Source organism: Triturus cristatus, chromosome 10 (genome assembly GCF_964204655.1).
Source record: "Triturus cristatus chromosome 10, aTriCri1.1, whole genome shotgun sequence".
Lineage (NCBI taxonomy): Eukaryota > Metazoa > Chordata > Amphibia > Caudata > Salamandridae > Triturus > Triturus cristatus.
In genome coordinates this window covers 1,164,659,737-1,164,682,076 of record NC_140593.1, presented here as the reverse complement: position 1 = coordinate 1,164,682,076, position 22,340 = coordinate 1,164,659,737, and the positions used below count along the sequence as shown (strand labels likewise).

General features: G+C 42.0%; 1 protein-coding gene across 1 annotated transcript in view; it reads left to right on the top strand.

The window, feature by feature from the left end:
- The window catches only part of LOC146796852 (extracellular calcium-sensing receptor-like), a 49,676-nt gene extending 27,808 nt beyond the window's left edge, over window positions 1-21,868 (top strand). Inside the window, exons 3-6 of the mRNA XM_085631389.1 lie at window positions 1,287-2,114; window positions 4,967-5,234; window positions 5,460-5,516; window positions 21,738-21,868. Coding sequence (XP_085487515.1) covers window positions 1,287-2,114; window positions 4,967-5,234; window positions 5,460-5,516; window positions 21,738-21,868 — 1,284 coding nt within the window. The remainder of the gene's footprint in view (window positions 1-1,286; window positions 2,115-4,966; window positions 5,235-5,459; window positions 5,517-21,737) is intronic.
- Window positions 21,869-22,340: the final 472 nt, after the last annotated feature.

The following is a 22,340-nucleotide window of genomic DNA, read 5'->3' as shown; positions in this document are numbered from 1 at the left end:
GGGCCACGGGGGAGAGAGAACCCGCTAGGGGCCCCAAAAAACCTTTTCTGCCAGCATTTTCAAGGCAGTAAAACAGACGTGAAATGGATGGCGGAAAGGTGGATCGTAATCCCCATGGTGGTGTCTGAGAAAGCACCACCCCTATTGTGGGGAATGCATTCCGTCCGACGGGCTCCTTGTGCCTGTTGGAAGCTCTCGTCAGTCTCTCGGGCAATGCGGTCTGACCAACCGCTTTGTAATGCGGTGTTCTGACCGCGGTTACAGATGTTGGTGGGACCGACGGCACGTCGATGTTGGTCCCACCGACATCTTAATTGGCCACTATGTGCTCATGGTAAATCGCAATTCAGTGGTGGTTACCTTTTAATTAAATAGTAGTGTTGATTTGTGACCTTATGGTACCTGTGTTCATGGGTTGTGAGCTTGTGCACCCTGCCATTACCATGCAACTCCTTACTGGGCCCTACAAGACAACCCATCATCACAGAGGATACACAGGTTTCCATGCACTCAGACTAACAGACACATAGTTACCCATGCAAGCCTATCACATCCAGTATGTTTCTCTATCTGTCTGTCTCCCATTCCCCCTTTATAACACGAAAGCCACGCCCAACTACATATTGAGGCTCACACTACACACATATAGTTCAACACAACATACGCATATTTTACACAGCACCCAAGCAGGCACACATGGAGAGACCAGAAATTAAATATTTGTATTTATTTGTTCTACTTTTGCTTCTCACATATGTTTCTTTATGCATTTATAGAAATTAATTATAAAAATATTTTTATTGTTAGGAGCCATAGTTTACCACATGGCTGTTTGAATTACAAGCATACCAAATCATTGTAATGTTGAGACATTTAATAGTGTAGTGATATTCTGTCTGTGTTGCTAAGGCAGTACTTGATTTCTAGTAGAGGCACATCTAAGAAAAAAGCAGATGCCATGTGAAAAATGTGTTTTAGAAAATAATCTTCATTCCTGAACCATAGCCTCTCTTGCTCAAACAATCTAGAGGCAAGCAATTGTACTTGATGTGCCACAAACCACATTAACTTACTAGATTTTGGTTTGTAAGTGCTCACAAACAAACCTAAAAATTGTTTTAATGGTGCTTCGAACATAAGATAAACAACATTAACTAAAGAATTTGCTGCCAACCTTAATCTTAGATTTATTTTAAAGTAAATTTACATAATGACTAAAACATATTACCAGACTATTCACCTTGAACAGTTTAAAATCATTATTTCACTGTGTCCTTCTTAAACAGATCAGCCATGGAGCAGCACTTCCTGCTTTGAGTGACAAAACTCAATTTCCCTCTTTCCTCCGGACTGTGACTAGCGTTGACATTCAGCCTCTAGCGCTAGTTCAGCTTCTGATTCTATTTCGATGGACATGGATAGGGATTTTGATCTCCAACAATGATTTTTGTCTCCAAGGCAGTCAAATGCTGAAGCAAGAGGCAGAGAAAAGGCAGATCTGTGTTGAGTTTTTTGAGACCCTGCCAACAGATTCCAGCCGTGCATCCTTGGACCGTGTAATAGGGATACTGCATCGATCCACGGCTGTTGTGGTCATCTGCTATGCCTTTGAAGTCCACATCATCCCGGTACTGAAAGAAATATCAATGCTGGGCTATGGGGGCAAAATGTGGATTAGCATTACAAGCTTGACACCTTCCTCAATGTTTACAACAAGGGAATTATGGGAAATATTGAATGGCACATTAGGAATTGCAGCTTCCAACCAGGAAATCCCTGGGTTTAAAGAATTCATATATGGAATTCATCCATCTAAGACTTCTGGAGATATATTTCTAACAAGGTTTTGGGAGCAGATCTTCAACTGCACCTGGGCTGGAGAGTTGAACAGAACAGATCCAGAAAATGCATCAAATGGAAAGAAATTCTGCTCAGGAACAGAAAGCCTGCAAAGTCTTGATGCATCAGTTTATGATGTTAGATTTACTTATAATGCATACAACGCCATCTATGCCTTGGCACATGCCCTGAATGATCTGATTTCATGCAAACCTCTGGAGGGTCCCTTTGCCAACAGTTCGTGTGCAGATCTTCAAAACCTTCAACCTTGGCAGGTGAGGGAATTTTGTACTGTATTAATGGGATTTTGCCTTAGAGCCCTTTTAAGTTTGTTTATTTTAAAAAAAAAATATATATATATATATATGTATATATATATATATATATATATATCCGCTCGTTGTTCCACACCAAAAGGCGGAGCACTCGCAGGCAGGTGCAGACTTTGCGGGTGTGGACTCCGCAACAATATCTCGCTCGGCTCCTTTTCTTTTGTCAAAAGGAATGTCGCACTCGCGGGGCGTTTTGAACACAATTTATTGAAATAGCCAAATGACCAGCAACAGACGGGTTTCGGCGGTATGCCTTTCTCGATGTTTCCAGCACATCGGAAACGCCATGTTTTTCAACATAACCCTTATCAACAAAATAAAGAAAGGACTCATATGGTCGCCCTAACATCAGCGCCATTTCGTAATGGGTGAACATACATATGTTATTTCACCTTAACAGTGTTCAAAAGATGTAAGTTTATATAAACCCATCTACACATATCAACTGTTTATGTCAATTTTCGAACATGGTGCAAAATTTATATCACGCCGTGGATCGGCCAATGTCCTTTTTACATATCCGTTTCACAAGAGTTATTTCCTTTCACATTAGCATTTCAACATTACAAACTTACTCTTACTCTTTTCACTCTCATTATTAGACTTATTTCATTATTACAATTCAACATCGCAAGGCAGCTTTAGATATCATCTAATCCAAATCACCTATTTACATTTAATCTTTGCTGAGACACGACAGTTTCCACAACCGTGGAGACTGTTTCAGGTGGGCTTCATTATGAATACCAGTTAGGTAAACTTACAAATGATCTCAATTATGTACCTATATGTACTGACAATTCCTCACCACTATTTAACCCACGGGGAGACTTTGTAAGTAAATCTATAATAAAGCGTGACTCAAGTCTTCGCAGCTTCTTTACTCTGTCAACCCCACGGACACTTTGAGGGACATAGTCCAGACCAAAGAATTGTAGCAAACCACGATTGCTTTGATGTTTTTCGGCAAAGTGGCGTGCTACAGGATACATCTGGTCGTTTTTATCAATGGCCCTTTGGTGTTCTAAGATTCTAACCTTTAGCTGATGAATGGTGCTACCTATGTAACGTAGCCCACACGGGCATACCAGACAATAAACAACATAAGAGTGCTGCATGTTATAAATTTGGTAATTTGCTGTGTCTTTTCAAGGTCGGGAATAGTGTATGTTAAAACCCTTTTGCTGTTAGCACAGGCTTTACACCTATTGCAAGGATAAAAGCCCCTCATTTCTCTCAGAGTGCCCCCTTTCTGTGGTCCTTTTTCTAAAAGGCTTTTCACCAACATATCACGAAGTGACCTCGCTTTCCTAAAAGTTACTAGTGGAAGAGGAGGAATGTCATCACATATGGTGCTGTCAGTTTTTAGAATATGCCAATTCTTTTTGATCATGTTTTTTAAATGATTGGCTTCTGTAGAGTAAGGGGTGATCATTCGAAATTTACCCTTATCTTCCAAAGGTTTATCTTTGTTTTTTAACAAATTCTCCCTTGGAATACCTCTCACCCTGTGTAGCGTGGTATTCAATGCCGTGGGATTATATCCTCTTTTGATGAATCTGGCTATACTTTCTATGGCTGCTGTTTCAAAATCTGTTGCCTTGGTACTATTCCTTTTTAGCCTTAATAGCTCCCCATATGGTATGCTATTTACAAGTTTGGGGGGATGGCTGCTAGTGGCAAATAATATTGAGTTTCCAGCAGTAGATTTTTGGTAGAGAGCTGTCTGGATGTTACCTTCTTCCACAAACACCCTCAGGTCCAGGTAGTCCACTGCCACTGGGCTCACTGTTCCTGTAAAGTGTAAATTTATCTCATTTTCATTGAGAAGATCTATGTACCCTCGAGCCGACTCTGCTGTACCCTGCCACACGATAATAAGGTCGTCAATATATCGGTACCACTCAATTACTTTGCCCGTCACATTATCATTTTGGTAGGTTCTGGGCACCTGCTCCTCCCACCAGCCAACGAACAAATTCGCATAGCTGGGGGCAAAGCAGGTGCCCATCGCCGTACCTGACAGCTGTCCGTAATGTTGTTCTTCAAATAGAAAAATGTTGTTCCTCAAACAGAACTCTACACATTCTACTAGCATCTGATTGTGTTCAGAGTACCGTAATTGGCATTTTTCCAAGTAAAATCTGGTAGCTTTTACCCCGTCCTCATGATCTATACAGGTATATAGGCTGGTTATGTCCAATACCATTAGTTGATATGTGGAATCCCACTTGACATGCATGATGTTATTCAAAAGGTCTTTTGTATCCTTTATGTAAGAATCTAGCTGAGAAACAAAATAAAATAAAAAATGATCAATAAAAGTTGATAAATGTTCAGTCAGACCTTTAAGGGATGACACAATTGGCCTACCAGGCGGATGCTCGCTGTTCTTGTGTAATTTTGGATTGTGGTAAAAGGTAGGAATCACAGGGCTAGAGCTTCATAGGAACAAATGTTCTTCCGGTCCCAACATCAGTCTCTTATACCACTTACTAATCAATTCATCATATTTCTTGATGCTATTTTGATATAGTTCACCAGTTGTTTTTTGGTAGCATTCCAAATTTGATATGCTACCAAAAAACAACTGGTATAAGAGACTGATGTTGGGACCGGAAGAACATTTGTTCCTACGAAGCTCTAACCCTGTGATTCCTACCTTTTACCACAATCCAAAATTACACAAGAACAGCGAGCATCCGCCTGGTAGGCCACTTGTGTCATCCCTTAAAGGTCTGACTGAACATTTATCAACTTTTATTGATCATTTTCTATTTCCTTTTGTTTCTCAGCTAGATTCTTACATAAAGGATACAAAAGACCTTTTGAATAAGATCATGCATGTCAAGTGGGATTCCACATATCAACTAATGGTATTGGACATAACCAGCCTATATACCTGTATAGATCATGAGGACGGGGTAAAAGCTACCAGATTTTACTTGGAAAAATGCCAATTACGGTACTCTGAACACAATCAGATGCTAGTAGAATGTGTAGAGTTCTGTTTGAGGAACAACATTTTTCTATTTGAAGAACAACATTACAGACAGCTGTCAGGTACGGCGATGGGCACCTGCTTTGCCCCCAGCTATGCGAATTTGTTCGTTGGCTGGTGGGAGGAGCAGGTGCCCAGAACCTACCAAAATGATAATGTGACGGGCAAAGTAATTGAGTGGTACCGATATATTGACGACCTTATTATCGTGTGGCAGGGTACAGCAGAGTCGGCTCGAGGGTACATAGATCTTCTCAATGAAAATAAGATAAATTTACACTTTACAGGAACAGTGAGCCCAGTGGCAGTGGACTACCTGGACCTGAGGGTGTTTGTGGAAGAAGGTAACATCCAGACAGCTCTCTACCAAAAATCTACTGCTGGAAACTCAATATTATTTGCCACTAGCAGCCATCCCCCCAAACTTGTAAATAGCATACCATATGGGGAGCTATTAAGGCTAAAAAGGAATAGTACCAAGGCAACAGATTTTGAAACAGCAGCCTCAGAAAGTATAGCCAGATTCATCAAAAGAGGATATAATCCCACGGCATTGAATACCACGCTACACAGGGTGAGAGGTATTCCAAGGGAGAATTTGTTAAAAAACAAAGATAAACCTTTGGAAGATAAGGGTAAATTTCGAATGATCACCCCTTACTCTACAGAAGCCAATCATTTAAAAAACATGCTCAAAAAGAATTGGCATATTCTAAAAACTGACAGCACCATATGTGATGACATTCCTCCTCTTCCACTAGTAACTTTTAGGAAAGCGAGGTCACTTTGTGATATGTTGGTGAAAAGCCTTTTAGAAAAAGGACCACAGAAAGGGGGCACTCTGAGAGAAATGAGGGGCTTTTATCCTTGCAATAGGTGTAAAGCCTGTGCTAACAGCAAAAGGGTTTTAACATACACTATTCCCGACCTTGAAAAGACACAGCAAATTACCAAATTTATAACATGCAGCACTCTTATGTTGTTTATTGTCTGGTATGCCCGTGTGGGCTACGTTACATAGGTAGCACCATTCATCAGCTAAAGGTTAGAATCTTAGAACACCAAAGGGCCATTGATAAAAACGACCAGATGTATCCTGTAGCACGCCACTTTGCCGAAAAACATCAAAGCAATCGTGGTTTGCTACAATTCTTTGGTCAGGACTATGTCCCTCAAAGTGTCCGTGGGGGTGACAGAGTAAAGAAGCTGCGAAAACTTGAGTCACGCTTTATTATAGATTTACTTACAAAGTCTCCCCGTGGGTTAAATAGTGATGAGGAATTGTCAGTACATATAGGTACATAATTGAGATCATTTGTAAGTTTACCTAACTGATATTCATATTGAAGCTCACCTGAAACAGTCTCTACGGTTGTGGAAACTGTTGTGTCTCAGCAAAGATTAAATGTAAATAAGTGATTTGGATTAGATGATATCTAAAGCTGCCTTGCGATGTTGAATTGTAATAATGAAATAAGTCTAATAATGAGAGTGAAAAGAGTAAGAGTAAGTTTGTAATGTTGAAATGCTAATGTGAAAGGAAATAACTCTTGTGAAACGGATATGTAAAAAGGACATGGGCTGATCCACGGCGTGATATAAATTTTGTACCATGTTCGAAAATTGACATAAACAGTTGACATGTGTAGATGGGCTTATATAAACTTACATCTTTTGAACACTGTTAAGGTGCAATAACATATGTATGTTCACCCATTACAAAATGGCGCTGATGTTAGAGCGACCATATGAGTCCTTTCTTTATATTGTTGATAAGGGTTATGTTGAAAAACATGGCGTTTCCGATGTGCTGGTGACATCGAGAAAGGCATACCGCCTTAACGCGTCTGTTGCTGGTCATTTGGCTATTTCAATAAATTGTGTTCAAAATGCCCCGCGAGTGCGACATTCCTTTTGACAAAAGAAAAGGAGCCGAGCGAGATATATATATATATATATATATATATATATATATATATATATATATATATATATATATATATATATATCCAACAGACATCCTTCGAGCATCGGAGCCCCCAACCCTTCAAGGCGGCCTCTTTCAACAACGGGCACGAAGAAGCCCATCAATTCACTTGCTGTGACACAAAACACAGAGGCCCATTTCCGGAGTCAGCACATTTTAATCAGAGGTTTAAGCAGCACCACATGCTTCCTTTCACCCTACGCGTTTCGGCGTTCTGCCTTGGTCACGGGAGGAAACAGTTGGCCAAGTGCATACGTGCATGCATTTAATAGTCCTGGGTCACATGACCTGTGTGAAATACATCTCCCACAATGCGTCTTAAAGTTCAAATAGATGCAGGTATTATGAAAGTTCTCAATTTGTTAGCGTAAATCATGTTATACTTTCTTTCACTTTAAGATGCATTCATATGAATAAAATCCCAACGGAACACAGTCATGAAAGTTCTTGCTTTCAGCATAATGCGTAATAATTCCGGTTCCTTTGATAAATGTTTTTTCTCCGGAACGATTGGTACAGAAAATCATTCTCACCAAATCCTTTCCAAGCTGCTGCTATTTTCGCTATATTAGCATCTCCTTGTAGGCAAGTCAGCAGCGAGTGGGTCATGCTCCTGTATTTAATCCAACAGACATCCTTCGAGCATCGAGCCCCCAACCCTTCAAGGCGGCCTCTTTCAACAACGGGCACGAAGAAGCCCATCAATTCACTTGCTGTGACACAAAACACAGAGGCCCATTTCCGGAGTCAGCACATTTTAATCAGAGGTTTAAGCAGCACCACATGCTTCCTTTCACCCTACGCGTTTCGGCGTTCTGCCTTGGTCACTGGAGGAAACAGTTGGCCAACTGCATACGTGCATTTATTTAATAGTCCTGGGTCACATGACCTGTGTGAAATACATCTCCCAAAATGCATCTTAAAGTTCAAATAGATGCAGGTATTATGAAAGTTCTCAATTTGTTAGCGTAAATCATGTTATACTTTCTTTCACTTTAAGATGCATTCATATGAATAAAATCCCAATGGAACACAGTCATGAAAGTTCTTGCTTTCAGCATAATGCGTAATAATTCCGGTTCCTTTGATAAATGTTTTTTCTCCGGAACGATTGCTACAGAAAATGATTCTCACCAAATCCTTTCCAAGCTGCTGCTATTTTCGCTATATTAGCATCTCCTTGTAGGCAAGTCAGCAGCGAGTGGGTCATGCTGCTGTATTTAATCCAACAGACATCCTTCGAGCATCGGAGCCCCCAACCCTTCAAGGCGGCCTCTTTCAACAACGGGCACGAAGAAGCCCATCAATTCACTTGCTGTGACACAAAACACAGAGGCCCATTTCCGGAGTCAGCACATTTTAATCAGAGGTTTAAGCAGCACCACATGCTTCCTTTCACCCTACGCGTTTCGGCGTTCTGCCTTGGTCACGGGAGGAAACAGTTGGCCAAGTGCATACGTGCATGCATTTAATAGTCCTGGGTCACATGACCTGTGTGAAATACATCTCCCACAATGCGTCTTAAAGTTCAAATAGATGCAGGTATAATGAAAGTTCTCAATTTGTTAGCGTAAATCATGTTATACTTTCTTTCACTTTAAGATGCATTCATATGAATAAAATCCCAATGGAACACAGTCATGAAAGTTCTTGCTTTCAGCATAATGCGTAATAATTCCGGTTCCTTTGATAAATGTTTTTTCTCCGGAACGATTGGTACAGAAAATCATTCTCACCAAATCCTTTCCAAGCTGCTGCTATTTTCGCTATATTAGCATCTCCTTGTAGGCAAGTCAGCAGCGAGTGGGTCATGCTCCTGTATTTAATCCAACAGACATCCTTCGAGCATCGGAGCCCCCAACCCTTCAAGGCGGCCTCTTTCAACAACGGGCACGAAGAAGCCCATCAATTCACTTGCTGTGACACAAAACACAGAGGCCCATTTCCGGAGTCAGCACATTTTAATCAGAGGTTTAAGCAGCACCACATGCTTCCTTTCACCCTACGCGTTTCGGCGTTCTGCCTTGGTCACTGGAGGAAACAGTTGGCCAACTGCATACGTGCATGCATTTAATAGTCCTGGGTCACATGACCTGTGTGAAATACATCTCCCAAAATGCGTCTTAAAGTTCAAATAGATGCAGGTATTATGAAAGTTCTCAATTTGTTAGCGTAAATCATGTTATACTTTCTTTCACTTTAAGTTGCATTCATATGAATAAAATCCCAATGGAACACAGTCATGAAAGTTCTTGCTTTCAGCATAATGCGTAATAATTCCGGTTCCTTTGATAAATGTTTTTTCTCCGGAACGATTGGTACAGAAAATCATTCTCACCAAATCCTTTCCAAGCTGCTGCTATTTTCGCTATATTAGCATCTCCTTGTAGGCAAGTCAGCAGCGAGTGGGTCATGCTGCTGTATTTAATCCAACAGACATCCTTCGAGCATCGGAGCCCCCAACCCTTCAAGGCGGCCTCTTTCAACAACGGGCACGAAGAAGCCCATCAATTCACTTGCTGTGACACAAAACACAGAGGCCCATTTCCGGAGTCAGCACATTTTAATCAGAGGTTTAAGCAGCACCACATGCTTCCTTTCACCCTACGCGTTTCGGCGTTCTGCCTTGGTCACGGGAGGAAACAGTTGGCCAAGTGAATACGTGCATGCATTTAATAGTCCTGGGTCACATGACCTGTGTGAAATACATCTCCCACAATGCGTCTTAAAGTTCAAATAGATGCAGGTATTATGAAAGTTCTCAATTTGTTAGCGTAAATCATGTTATACTTTCTTTCACTTTAAGATGCATTCATATGAATAAAATCCCAATGGAACTTAGTCATGAAAGTTCTTGCTTTCAGCATAATGCGTAATAATTCCGGTTCCTTTGATAAATGTTTTTTCTCCGGAACGATTGGTACAGAAAATCATTCTCACCAAATCCTTTCCAAGCTGCTGCTATTTTCGCTATATTAGCATCTCCTTGTAGGCAAGTCAGCAGCGAGTGGGTCATGCTCCTGTATTTAATCCAACAGACATCCTCCGAGCATCGGAGCCCCCAACCCTTCAAGGCAGCCTCTTTCAACAACGGGCACGAAGAAGCCCATCAATTCACTTGCTGTGACACAAAACACAGAGGCCCATTTCCGGAGTCAGCACATTTTAATCAGAGGTTTAAGCAGCACCACATGCTTCCTTTCACCCTACGCGTTTCGGCGTTCTGCCTTGGTCACTGGAGGAAACAGTTGGCCAACTGCATACGTGCATGCATTTAATAGTCCTGGGTCACATGACCTGTGTGAAATACATCTCCCAAAATGCGTCTTAAAGTTCAAATAGATGCAGGTATTATGAAAGTTCTCAATATGTTAGCGTAAATCATGTTATACTTTCTTTCACTTTAAGATGCATTCATATGAATAAAATCCCAATGGAACACAGTCATGAAAGTTCTTGCTTTCAGCATAATGCGTGATAATTCCGGTTCCTTTGATAAATGTTTTTTCTCCGGAACGATTGGTACAGAAAATCATTCTCACCAAATCCTTTCCAAGCTGCTGCTATTTTCGCTATATTAGCATCTCCTTGTAGGCAAGTCAGCAGCGAGTGGGTCATGCTGCTGTATTTAATCCAACAGACATCCTTCGAGCATCGGAGCCCCCAACCCTTCAAGGCGGCCTCTTTCAACAACGGGCACGAAGAAGCCCATCAATTCACTTGCTGTGACAAAAAACACAGAGGCCCATTTCCGGAGTCAGCACATTTTAATCAGAGGTTTAAGCAGCACCACATGCTTCCTTTCACCCTACGCGTTTCGGCGTTCTGCCTTGGTCACGGAAGAAAACAGTTGGCCAAGTGCATACGTGCATGCATTTAATAGTCCTGGGTCACATGACCTGTGTGAAATACATCTCCCACAATGCGTCTTAAAGTTCAAATAGATGCAGGTATTATGAAAGTTCTCAATTTGTTAGCGTAAATCATGTTATACTTTCTTTCACTTTAAGATGCATTCATATGAATAAAATCCCAATGGAACACAGTCATGAAAGTTCTTGCTTTCAGCATAATGCGTAATAATTTCGGTTCCTTTGATAAATGTTTTTTCTCCGGAACGATTGGTACAGAAAATAATTCTCACCAAATCCTTTCCAAGGATATACACACCACTCCCGCTTCCTTTCCAAGAAACAGGCCTGACACAGCTGGGATCGTGATTAACCAGGGCTTTAATTCCGCCATAAAACACAATAAATAAGCGTATCTTAAATAAGTCTTGCACCTGGGATGCATTTTGGCAACTGCCTTCTTCTTGCCAGCGCTGTGCTTGACTGTAAGATGTTTAAAATTTTGCGGGGTTTTTTGTTGATCACGGAGGCTTCTCATTGGAGCAGCGCTGACGTCACAGAAAGAGGGCGTGGATAGTTCCCAAAGTAAATACTTTCCCTCTATCTCTCCTCCGTAATGCCCCATTGTGTCCATCTTGCCTGTAGAGAATCCCATGCAGTCCACATTTGTAGGCTAAGGTAAGTACACTGCCCCAGCATCTAATAGCGCTACGACTCCATAGTACGTGGAAGGTTTTGTTCCTCTCTGAGGCAGGAATGCAAGCGGTCTGCCCTGTTGCTCACCGACCCTCTCAGTGGTAAATCCACTGCTCTCTCCCCGATACCTAAACAGGATTCAGGTCGGGGAGTGCCTCGTATATGCATCCCTGCATTCCACCAATAGCTGTCGGCTGCCACGGAGCTCCAGAACGAAAGGCGTGCCAGGAAATGCAGAGCCAACCTCCGCCAAACATAAACACCACTCCCGCTTCCTTTATAAATATATATATATATTCACACAAAAAAAGGTTAGAGGGATTTTATAGTTAGTTTGACATTTCACTCGTACAAAACCAGAGAAATTCAGCAGTTATAACTCGCGCCCCTGCATTGCACTGCTAATGACCTCAAATATTACATCCCTCATGACATGGTCAGTGCCATCCCTGATGACATCCCAAATGATATCACTCATGACATCAGTGATGACACCATCCACTGTAGTGAGGATATGGACACACCTGCGGACATTGCTAAGATATCATAAGTTAGTATATGCTTGGCCGCCATTTTGCCGCCTTTGCTCACGTTACTCCATGCCACATTTATCGTAAACACTTTGCTTGCTCGCGTTCACATGAGGACAATGTCAAGCTATAACATCTGGCCGATCCTGAATAGCATCATGCCAGCGGTCTCTACAACAACTGTATCAAGAGATCCAGGCTAACCCGCTACATGCAGGATGACACTGCCATTGAGCTGGACTCTGTTAACAATCCTTGGCTGCTCCCGCCTGCTTCCACTCATAATGAAGAAACTGAATGTGCTTATCCCACTACCGTATCATTACCTGGTTTGCGACCTGAGGCCGTTGATGAATCACGTTTTTCCTTTGACTCACATTCCACATCATCAAAGGCCCCTTCCAAATTTTCTATTTGTGTCGCCTGGTTTAAACCTTGGACATACTTCTGGTTGGTGCTCATCGCAATTTTCTAGTTCATGTCCATTGGCTTTGTGATATTTTTTTTCCTTCTAATCAATGGTCACTACCTTCCTGAACGCTTTGCTGTTAAAGTGGTAGATGGAACTATGGCTCAGCACTCTTCTTCTCACAGAATGAATAGAGACCAGACTTTTGTCAACATCACTGCCTGGCCAGTTATAGACGGCAACGTTTGGGATGCTGTAGATTTTCAAATCCAGGGCCCTACAGAGATAATTAATGTGCCAAATGTGCTTCGTGTTTCAATGGGTGATGTAGTGAAACATACCATACGGTCTGATGATTGGGACGTACACGGCGTACAATACTTGTTTTTAGATTTAAAATACTCTGCTGTTTTTGATGCTGAAGATTTGTATTTGAATACTGCAAATTATGCAGATTTGTTTTACTATCAGCACTATGGTCATCATTATCTGCATAAGGCTAACACATTTAGAAATGCTTTTAATTATGCAAAATGGGAACATTGCCCGGCTCCTTTGGAAGGAAGCTCTGAAACGTTTTTGAAAAAATTCACATATTTTACTGATTTTGATAAATCAAACCCTGGGTCATTCTATTTTAAATTGAATGCTTCATCTAATTCTAAAGTAATGCTCACCCACATTAAATTATTATATTCTAAATCCTTTATTGATAAATTGTCAGTGGGTGGCTATGATCTGTGGAAATCCACAATTGATCTTAAATCAGTTTGGGGTTCAAAATCATGGCAAGTGCAAGGCACAGATGTGTTACACCGCGTGTGCCTTATCCCAATGCAGATTCTATTTTTAAATGAATCTATTTATCAAACTACTTGTTTTGGATTGGCAACTTCTAAGCAAATGAATGCCCCTGCTATTCCTGCTCTAGCTGCATATCAGAACTGGAGCAATCATACTCCATGGCTGAATTACAATCACTTTTTAACAATGACACCTTTAATTTTTCCTGTTTGGACCACCTAGGTTGGTTAGTTTGGCAAACTAGTTCGGATGCTTGCCAACTTCGTTTCCATGACAAGGCTCCTGGTTACACACAGGATAGGCCTGATCCTCGTTTTGCTGACTCCCATTCAGTTACTACATATTCCGTTGGAAGGTTATGTCAAAATTGGTTGCAACACTCGACTCTAACTTCAGTGAAGCAACATTTGTCGCTATTATCAGGTGACATTGATTTGACAGATTTTGTAAAAGGACCTGCTGGTCCAAGATCAAAAAGGTTTCTTTATGCAGCTTACAATGAAATCTGGAAGCTATCCCAGATTGAAGCAGCTTCACGTTTAAGGGCAATTGATTAGGCTATTCTTGAAAAAGTGCTTTCTGTTGTTGATAATAGTATTACCACACTTTCTTCCCGCATTTACACATTGGACAATATTGTTTCATCTGTTGTTGACATTGTGCATGAGGATGTTTCTGTTTTGTATCATGGTCAAAATCAATTGCATTCAGTTATGCAATTTGCGTGGACTCTACAGACTGTAAAGATGGGGAAAGTTCCATGAGATTACTTGAACGCCTCATCGTTATTTTTGCCCTTTAACTTGACAACAAAACAGCAGTTTATGTCCATGAAAGATGCTATGTATTCTCTTTTGCATATTGAAAAGTTAAATTTGTTACCATTCTCTGTGGCAGAAACAGACTCAGCTGTCTGGCTCATCCATGGGGTGATAACTCTCCCATTTTACTTGTTTAAATTTACCTCATGCATGAAACACTATCCACTAGGCCGCTTCGAGCCCTTAGGCAGTGCATTTCTACACTAAGTTTGGTCATTACCTTTCACATACTGATGCTTACAGGATGACAGAGAAGTATACCTAACTGGGAAATCATGTGATACCACGATAGGTAATTCTCTTGTTTGTAAGGACATCCAGTTGCATGGTGCCTGTAACCTTACGGCCCTGAATCTTGCATGTGTTTTAGAAGGTATACCCATGCCAGCTATTACACTCACTTTCACTCTTCTTGCAAACGGTAGTTATTTGCTTTTAAACAATGAAGAATGCTGCGGCATGCTGGCTGGCATCCCTTACATTGTAACGGTTTCACAGCGTGTGGTTTGCTGTAAAAATATGTTTTTCCCACCCCCACACGGGAGGCTCGATAACTCAATTTGGCCTTCCATTCTGACCTTGAAGGCAGACTTCAACAAGCTGAGCAGAAAAAGAGCATTAATATCCCAAAAAGAAGTTTCACTGCCCGTGAAACATTCGTTCTTCACGTGGCTAAGACCCGTACAGAAGTACAAGCGCTTCTTAATACTGACCTCCCACTATATTTTGGTGCATTGATTCACACTATCTTCAATGCTTTTAACACTACAGGCATTGCCCATTTTCTTTAAAGCTGTGGGCTCTGGCCTTTTGACCTCTTTCCAAACTATATTTGATGTGATACCAGCATTTATCTATTCAATTTTTTCCAGCGTCTTCAATGACTTGCCACTATTACTTGCCTTAGCCGCTGGGATTTTGCTGTTAATTTGCATGCTACGAAATAGATGCTGTTCCTGTGGCCCTGCACAACCAAGACTGCTGTAGATGCTCCTTAGCCGTATGCTTGAATGCTACGGTACTCTGCCCCTGGCCACACTCAGAGCGGCTTATGGATTATCTTTTCGCTTTGCCTATTACACTTGCGTGCAAGCTGTCTTCAACTGCTTAGATTGTTCCTTTCAATGGGTATTGGATCTTTGCCTCTCCAATACGACATTTCCTCCACCTGATTTTGAACTGCTAAAGAGTCCCTTAGTGGCCCATGAGCAAGAATGTCCCAGTGTTGGAATTATGGCCTGTGCAGATGCGCTGGGAGTTCTGGCTGAATGGGATATCTGTACAGTGGCACAGGATTTCCTACAACGGAGTTATATCGAGTATCACGCAAGTTGTCCTTTGATGGTGCTAGAAGTTCCCATTGTTGAGGAACATATATATTCATTCACTCTGCTTGATTGGGTGGCCTCACTTTTTTTTATGATAACAATGACTTCCTCTTGGAGGCTATCGCAACCTACTGTTCGTACACCTTGATGGATTGACTCAGCCGCCTTATCCTTCCTGGATTTATTTTTTATCTTTGTGTGCCTTTTTGGACACTAAATATTTTTTTACTTTTTCTCTTCTAACATTACCCGCAAATCAGAGGTATCATTGACACAAATGCTCTTGATTCTTGCTCAGACTTCTTTGAAACCTGTGTTCTCCTTAATACAATTGTCCAATGGACTGACCAAGGGGAGGGTGTAGTGAGGATATGGACACACCTGCGGACATTGCTAAGTTAGCATAAGTTAGTATATGCTTGGCCGCCATTTTGCCACCTTTGCTCACGTTACTACATGCCACATTTCTCGTAAACACTTTGCTTGCTCACGTTCACGTGAGAACTGTCTGCATTTCACATATTTAGTTGAACACTTTGCTCCTCGTCTGTATAGTGTGTTCAAGGTAAAAAAACAATGAGCTCTGTTGATTTGCTTTGGTCAGTCTCACGTCCTTAGCTATAACATAGAACACAGTTGCAAACCTGGAAATCTGGTGCTTTTAAAATTGCCTTGCATGCATGTTAACTCACTTGGAGAAACGCTTTCCAGGATAGAAGAGCTGTGTTCGTCCGGTGATGTAAATTCCTGCATCTGAACCCGGAGGTATGGGGTCCCCCTGACAAAGCCTGGAGGTCTTCTATAATTATAATAAACTAGCTTCTTGCACGGGGAGGGTGGCAAGGTGCTATAGTCCTGTTTCCACCACCATTATAATATGATTTCCCCTTTTGTTCTATATGGAATTGTAGCAATGCTGATCTTATGCATATTGCTCGTTTACTGCATTATAGAGCACATTAGTTAAAATTCGTTAAAATAAACATTTTAAACTATTCCTTGACTCTATTTACTCATGTTGTGGACAAGTACCAGGGTTTGAATGAAAGAGTGTTCTTGTTCCCACGTATTCTGAGAGGTACGGAGTAGCATGAACTAGGATGTCTAATCATTGGTAGCTTCGCTTTAGCACGGAGAATGAATGAGACACTATAGCTAGTCGGATTGGGGTTCTGGGTACCGAGGAGGGCATTTTGGTACACCAATACACACTGAGGTCTTGGTTTACTGCGCATAGTTCTATGTATGTGCAGAATCCCTGCAACACCACAGCATCTCTGACGCAGCCACTCGCACCACTGTACAATCTTTTATACACCCACTGCTGCTCTCACACAACCATTCACAAACCCATTCAAAGAGCCATACCACTACTTATACACCCACTCACTGATTTATTCATCTATTCACACATCCACTCACTCGTAAACCCACTCACTCACTCACTAAGACAGCCATTGACATATCAAGTCATACAGGCATACAGGGGCTGACACAAGGAGTGAGTCACCCATAAAATTACTCACATACATAGGGACTCACCCTTACAGTCAATCATACAACCGCTTGCTCACCCAAACAGTTACACACCCACCCACTTTCTTACTCATACAAATAGGAACACATACTCATTCTGCTATACAGTTCAATGTATGACGTTACAACACATACATTTACAACGCATGCCTTTACAATGCAGTTTTTACATCACAACATCCTTTACAACGCATTCTTTTACATCGCATGCCATTATATCGTATTTTCAGAAACTACCTTTACAACGCATTCCATTACATCGCATTATAACTTTACAACGCATACCCTTACAATGCATACAATTACATCGCATTTAAGGTAAGTGTTGGATAGTGTAGGGGTAAAAATTACTATTCTAACTCCAGTGAGTGCAACAGTAGAGTAAGTTGAGGTACTGTAGGGGTAAAAATTACAATTCTAACTCCAGTGAGTACAACAGTTGGGTAAGTGTTGGATAGTGTAAGGGTACTATGCGTTGTAATGGTATGCATTGTAATGACTTGCAATGTAATGCCTGAGTTGTAGTGGCATGCATTGTAATGACATGCGTTGTAGTGACATGTGATGTAATGGCTGCGTTGTAATGACATGTGATGTAAAGGATGTTGCAATGCAATGACTGCTATGTAAAGGTAGTGCGATGTAATGATTGAGTTGTAAAGGTTGTTTCCCATACAGTCACTGACAGAAGCATGCACTCATCTATATAGCCACTGACACATTCACTCATTCATGCATACAGTCACTCTCATACCCCGTCACTCATGTGTACTGCCTTTCACATACTCAATTACCCATCAATACTGACACATGCATTCAATCACCAATGCAGTCATAAAGAAACCCACTCACTCACAACTTTTCACACACGCAACAGTACCCCATTCAGCCACTGACTCACCTACCATTGACGTAGTCAGACAACCAATCAATCACCCATATAGCCATTGACGCACCAACTAAAACACTCACACACCCACTTAGATATTAACTAACAGTCAGATACACACATTCATACAACTAGTCACTCACCCATACATTCACTGAGACACCTAATCACTCACTTATACAGTCAGTCACGCACCCACTGAGTCATCCATATAGTCACTCATAAACCCACTGATTCACCAATACACCTTGGTATATATATTTAACACTCATAAACTTTTAAAAAATACACACAGTAACAAGATGATGTCATCACTGATATCATCAGTGATGTCATTTGTGATGTCATGAGTGATGTCACTGACCATGTCATGAGTGATGTAATATGTGAGGTCTTAAGCAGTGCATTACGGGGGCATGGGTTATAGTTAGCTAAGGTAACTATAACAGCTGAATTGCTCTGGTTTGTACTAGTAAATGTCAGACTAACTATAACGTCCTTCTAACCTTTCATTTTTTCTGTGAATTTCTAAGGTTTTTAAAATGCTAATTCCTAACTATAATGTCCCTGAAACCTTTGGTCCTTTCAGGGAATTTCTAAGGTTTTCAAAATGCTAATTCCTAACTATAATGTCCCTGAAACCTGTGTTTTTTTCCAGTGAATTTCCAAGGTTTTTTTAACTAGCAATCATGTTTGCAGAGTGATGGAGAAAGGGGGCTGGGCCTCTGACCAGCTTTCAGGAATTTCACTGTGTAGGACTTACCGGGAGGGCTTCTTGGCCCTCACAGTCCCTATGGAGCCAAGGAAACTTTATCCCCCAACCAAGAGCGTGCCAGGAGGCGCATTTGCAGAGTGGAAGAGAAAAGGGTCATGCCTGCTATCAGAACTCAACAATTCTGCTGTGTGGCTCGTATTTTTTTATTTGTAATTAAATACAAGGGAGGGGGCCATGTTGCCCCCCTCCCAAGGCCGATATATGCCTAGGGAACCCCATCCCCAGGGGTTGGGCCTTTGTTTTTTCTTTTTTTCTTTTAAAGGGGAGGGTGGCCATGAGGCCCCCTACCCGGGCTGATTTCGGCCCCAGAGGACCCCATCCCCCTAGGTCTGGCCATTTTCATTTACAGTTTTTTTAAGGGGAGGCATTTTCATCCCTGGGGACCCCATCACCCGGGGCTTACACATTTTTTTATTTTTTTTGTAAAGAAGGGGGCCACGCAGCCGATTTCAGCCCCGGGGTCCAGCCATATTTTTTTTTTAAAGGGACAGGGTAGAATGGCCCCCCTCCCGGGCCACTTTCAGCCCGGGCAACCCATCCCCCGGGACATACCTACATCATTGGTTACTGTGGGGGAGCCCCAAGGCCCACACGGTCCCTGCCAGCTCCCCGCCTCCTGCTGGAGTCACAAGATGACTGCCAACACTTCCTGGTTGGAACTGTTGGCAGCCAATCAGATCTCAGGCTCGAGGTTGGGAGTCATCATCATCAGCAGCATTTGTAGAGCACCCGGTTACACCGACGGTGTGTCCCCGTGCTGATCAGAATCTCAGAAATGACACGAGATAGGTAGGTGAGCCCTAGCTGTCATGTTTCAAGGTCTATTCTGGTGTATAGGTGGGAAAAAGCCAAGTTTTCTACCTTTTCCTAAAGGCAGCTTCACATGGCTCTTTCCTCAAAACCATTGGTAGTGAATTCCAATGTTTTGCTGCCAGGTATTTGAAAGAGCAGCCTCCTAGCCTGGCCTTCCTAAATCTGGGTACTATTACCAATGATTTTCCTTCAGATCTTAGGCTTCTATTGGGGGTGTAAGGTGTAATCATGTCTTGTAGATAACGTGGGCCTTTATTTGCTAGGATACGATGGCAGAAGCACATTGCCTTGAACAGGATCCTCTTGCCCACAGGCAACCAATGCAATTTGGCCAGGGCCTTTGTGTTGGACGGTCTTCTAGGAAGATTCAGCACTAGCCGGGCAGCAGCATTTTGGACTGATTGCAGCTTCATCAGCATTTATTTAGCTACACCTAGATATAGAACATTGCCGTAGTCAATCTGAGAGGTGACCACTGCATGTATTATAGTTTTTCTGGCTTGAACCGGTAGTAGGTCAATGACTTTCCGTAGGGTTTTCAGCGTTCCAAAACATTTGCCTGTTATTTTTCGGATTTGATTTTCATATGTCAAGTTGGGGTCAAGCCATACTCCAAGGTTCTTGACTTCGGTTTTAGGGGTTGGGAGCTGGCCAAGTGCTTCCGGCCACCAAGCTGATGTCCAGATAGAAGGCGCTCTTCCTGTTACCATCACTTCTGTATTACTACCATTAAGTTTTAAGCAGTGGTCTGCCATCCATGCTGTTACTTCCTCAATACATTGGGAAAATTGATGTGCATTATGTTCTGTGTTTTGCGATAGTGTGACGATAAGCTGAGTATCATCAGCGTGTGATAGAATGGACACTTTGTGGCCTTCCACTATATTAGCAAGGGGTCCCATATATAGATTGACCAAAGTGGGGCTCAGTATTGACACGGGGGGAACTCCTTGTAATAGGGGAGATCTCTTGGAAGTGAATGTGTCTTGTGTAACCTAGAAACCCCTTTCCTCCAGGAAGGATTTCATCCAGCTCAAAGCCATACCCCTGATTCCACAAGATTCTAAACTCTGTAGGAGGAGGCCACAGTGCTCCCCACAAGATCTCACTTCCTCCAACTTTCTCCTCTTCTGCACAGGGCACATTCGTCTGGGTAAGCACTCAGGCCCTGGTGCTCCAGGCTCCATCGCAGGTGGGTTTGGTTTCCTTGAATGATGTCCCCTTACCCAGCAGGGAGACTGGCGGACCTTGGCCCCCAGTCCTGGTCACAGTCAAAATTCTTGTAGAGCTTCCCCTCCTCACACAGCTTGTCTGGCTGCTAAGTAGATGACAATTTTTAGGGTCTCAAACTTCCTCTCTTATAGTCAATTTCCCAGACACCAAATGTGATCTAGAGTTTGGGTCTTTGAAGTTTTATGTGTGGATCTGCTTCGGTGAGAAATCAGGACCTGTTTGCAGTATGCTCCCCACTTTTTGCCCCCATTTTGAGCACTGGAGGCTGGTTTTCTGACTCTGATTGCGACCTGGGCTCTACCAACCAGACCCAGGAAATGTGCTCTGTGTAAAAAGTACATGGTAATTTGGTGTAATTACAATTGACAAGGACAGACTGCTGTATTTCCCTAGTATATAATAAGGCAAGAGGGATTCAAACTATGTATACCTCCCTAGTATATAATAGAGGGGGTTTAGAGGCACAGTAGATTTCCTGCAATGGAATGTGCACTACTGTGGTGCCTGCTGTCATTTTAAAACCCAGCCCTGCCTTTAATGCTGCGTTTACATTTAAATTACATGCAAATTTGACTTTGAATTTAAAGGTACTTCCAAAGTGTTGAACTAACTTTTTTTTACATATAAGTCACATCTAAGGTCTCCTCTAGGTGCCCCAGGGATTAGATGCATTGTAACTACAAGCAGGGACATTATAAAATATGTTTTATAAACCCTGATGAGGGAAAAAACACCATTTCTGTTTTTTCCCATTATAGTGAATGGCAACATTGTAATATTTTATTTAAATATAAATATTGATTTGAGCTGTCTAAACATATACTTCAAGGTATCAAATTAATAGCTGTGATAAATCCAATTTTCCACTGCTAGATTTATAATAACTATTACAGAAAATAAGTTATTAAACCTTCTTTTCTATGAACCAAAATCCAGCTTTCCAGTGCCCTCTCTTTATGAGCTAGCCTTTTCCCAGGCTGAGCAAGAGCTGCTTGAAGAGGTGGGAAGTGTCCTTTCAGAGTAGACAATGTATTTTCTGTGGATGAAGAACTTTGACTGTAGAAGCCAAAAAACAGGAAGTGGGTGGAGAAGCAAAACTTGTCCTCCAAGGGAGTATGACATTTTAAGACAGCACAGGCTGACCCCCACACCCTGTAACCCCAAGCCACACAGGAGCCTCAGTAATTAGATTAGGCAGAGGGGTGGAAGGGGAGTGTTATTAAAACATAGCCATTCCAGTGGGTTGGCTTAGCCTCATCTAACTCTTCTGGAGAGAAATTCTCCATGTTGGATTTTGAGGGAATACTGCTTTGTGAGAAAAGAATATGCCACAGATTTGAGGAAGTGGTCATACACCTGGGTGGCACCCTGCATCCCATTGGTCAGCAGTGCCCCCCTGCTTGATGTCCAGAAACTGTGAATAAATATGGGAGAGCTGCATAGCTCCTCAGACCTGCGGCCTGAAACTATAAGGAGAACAAAGTCTGCCCTGCTGC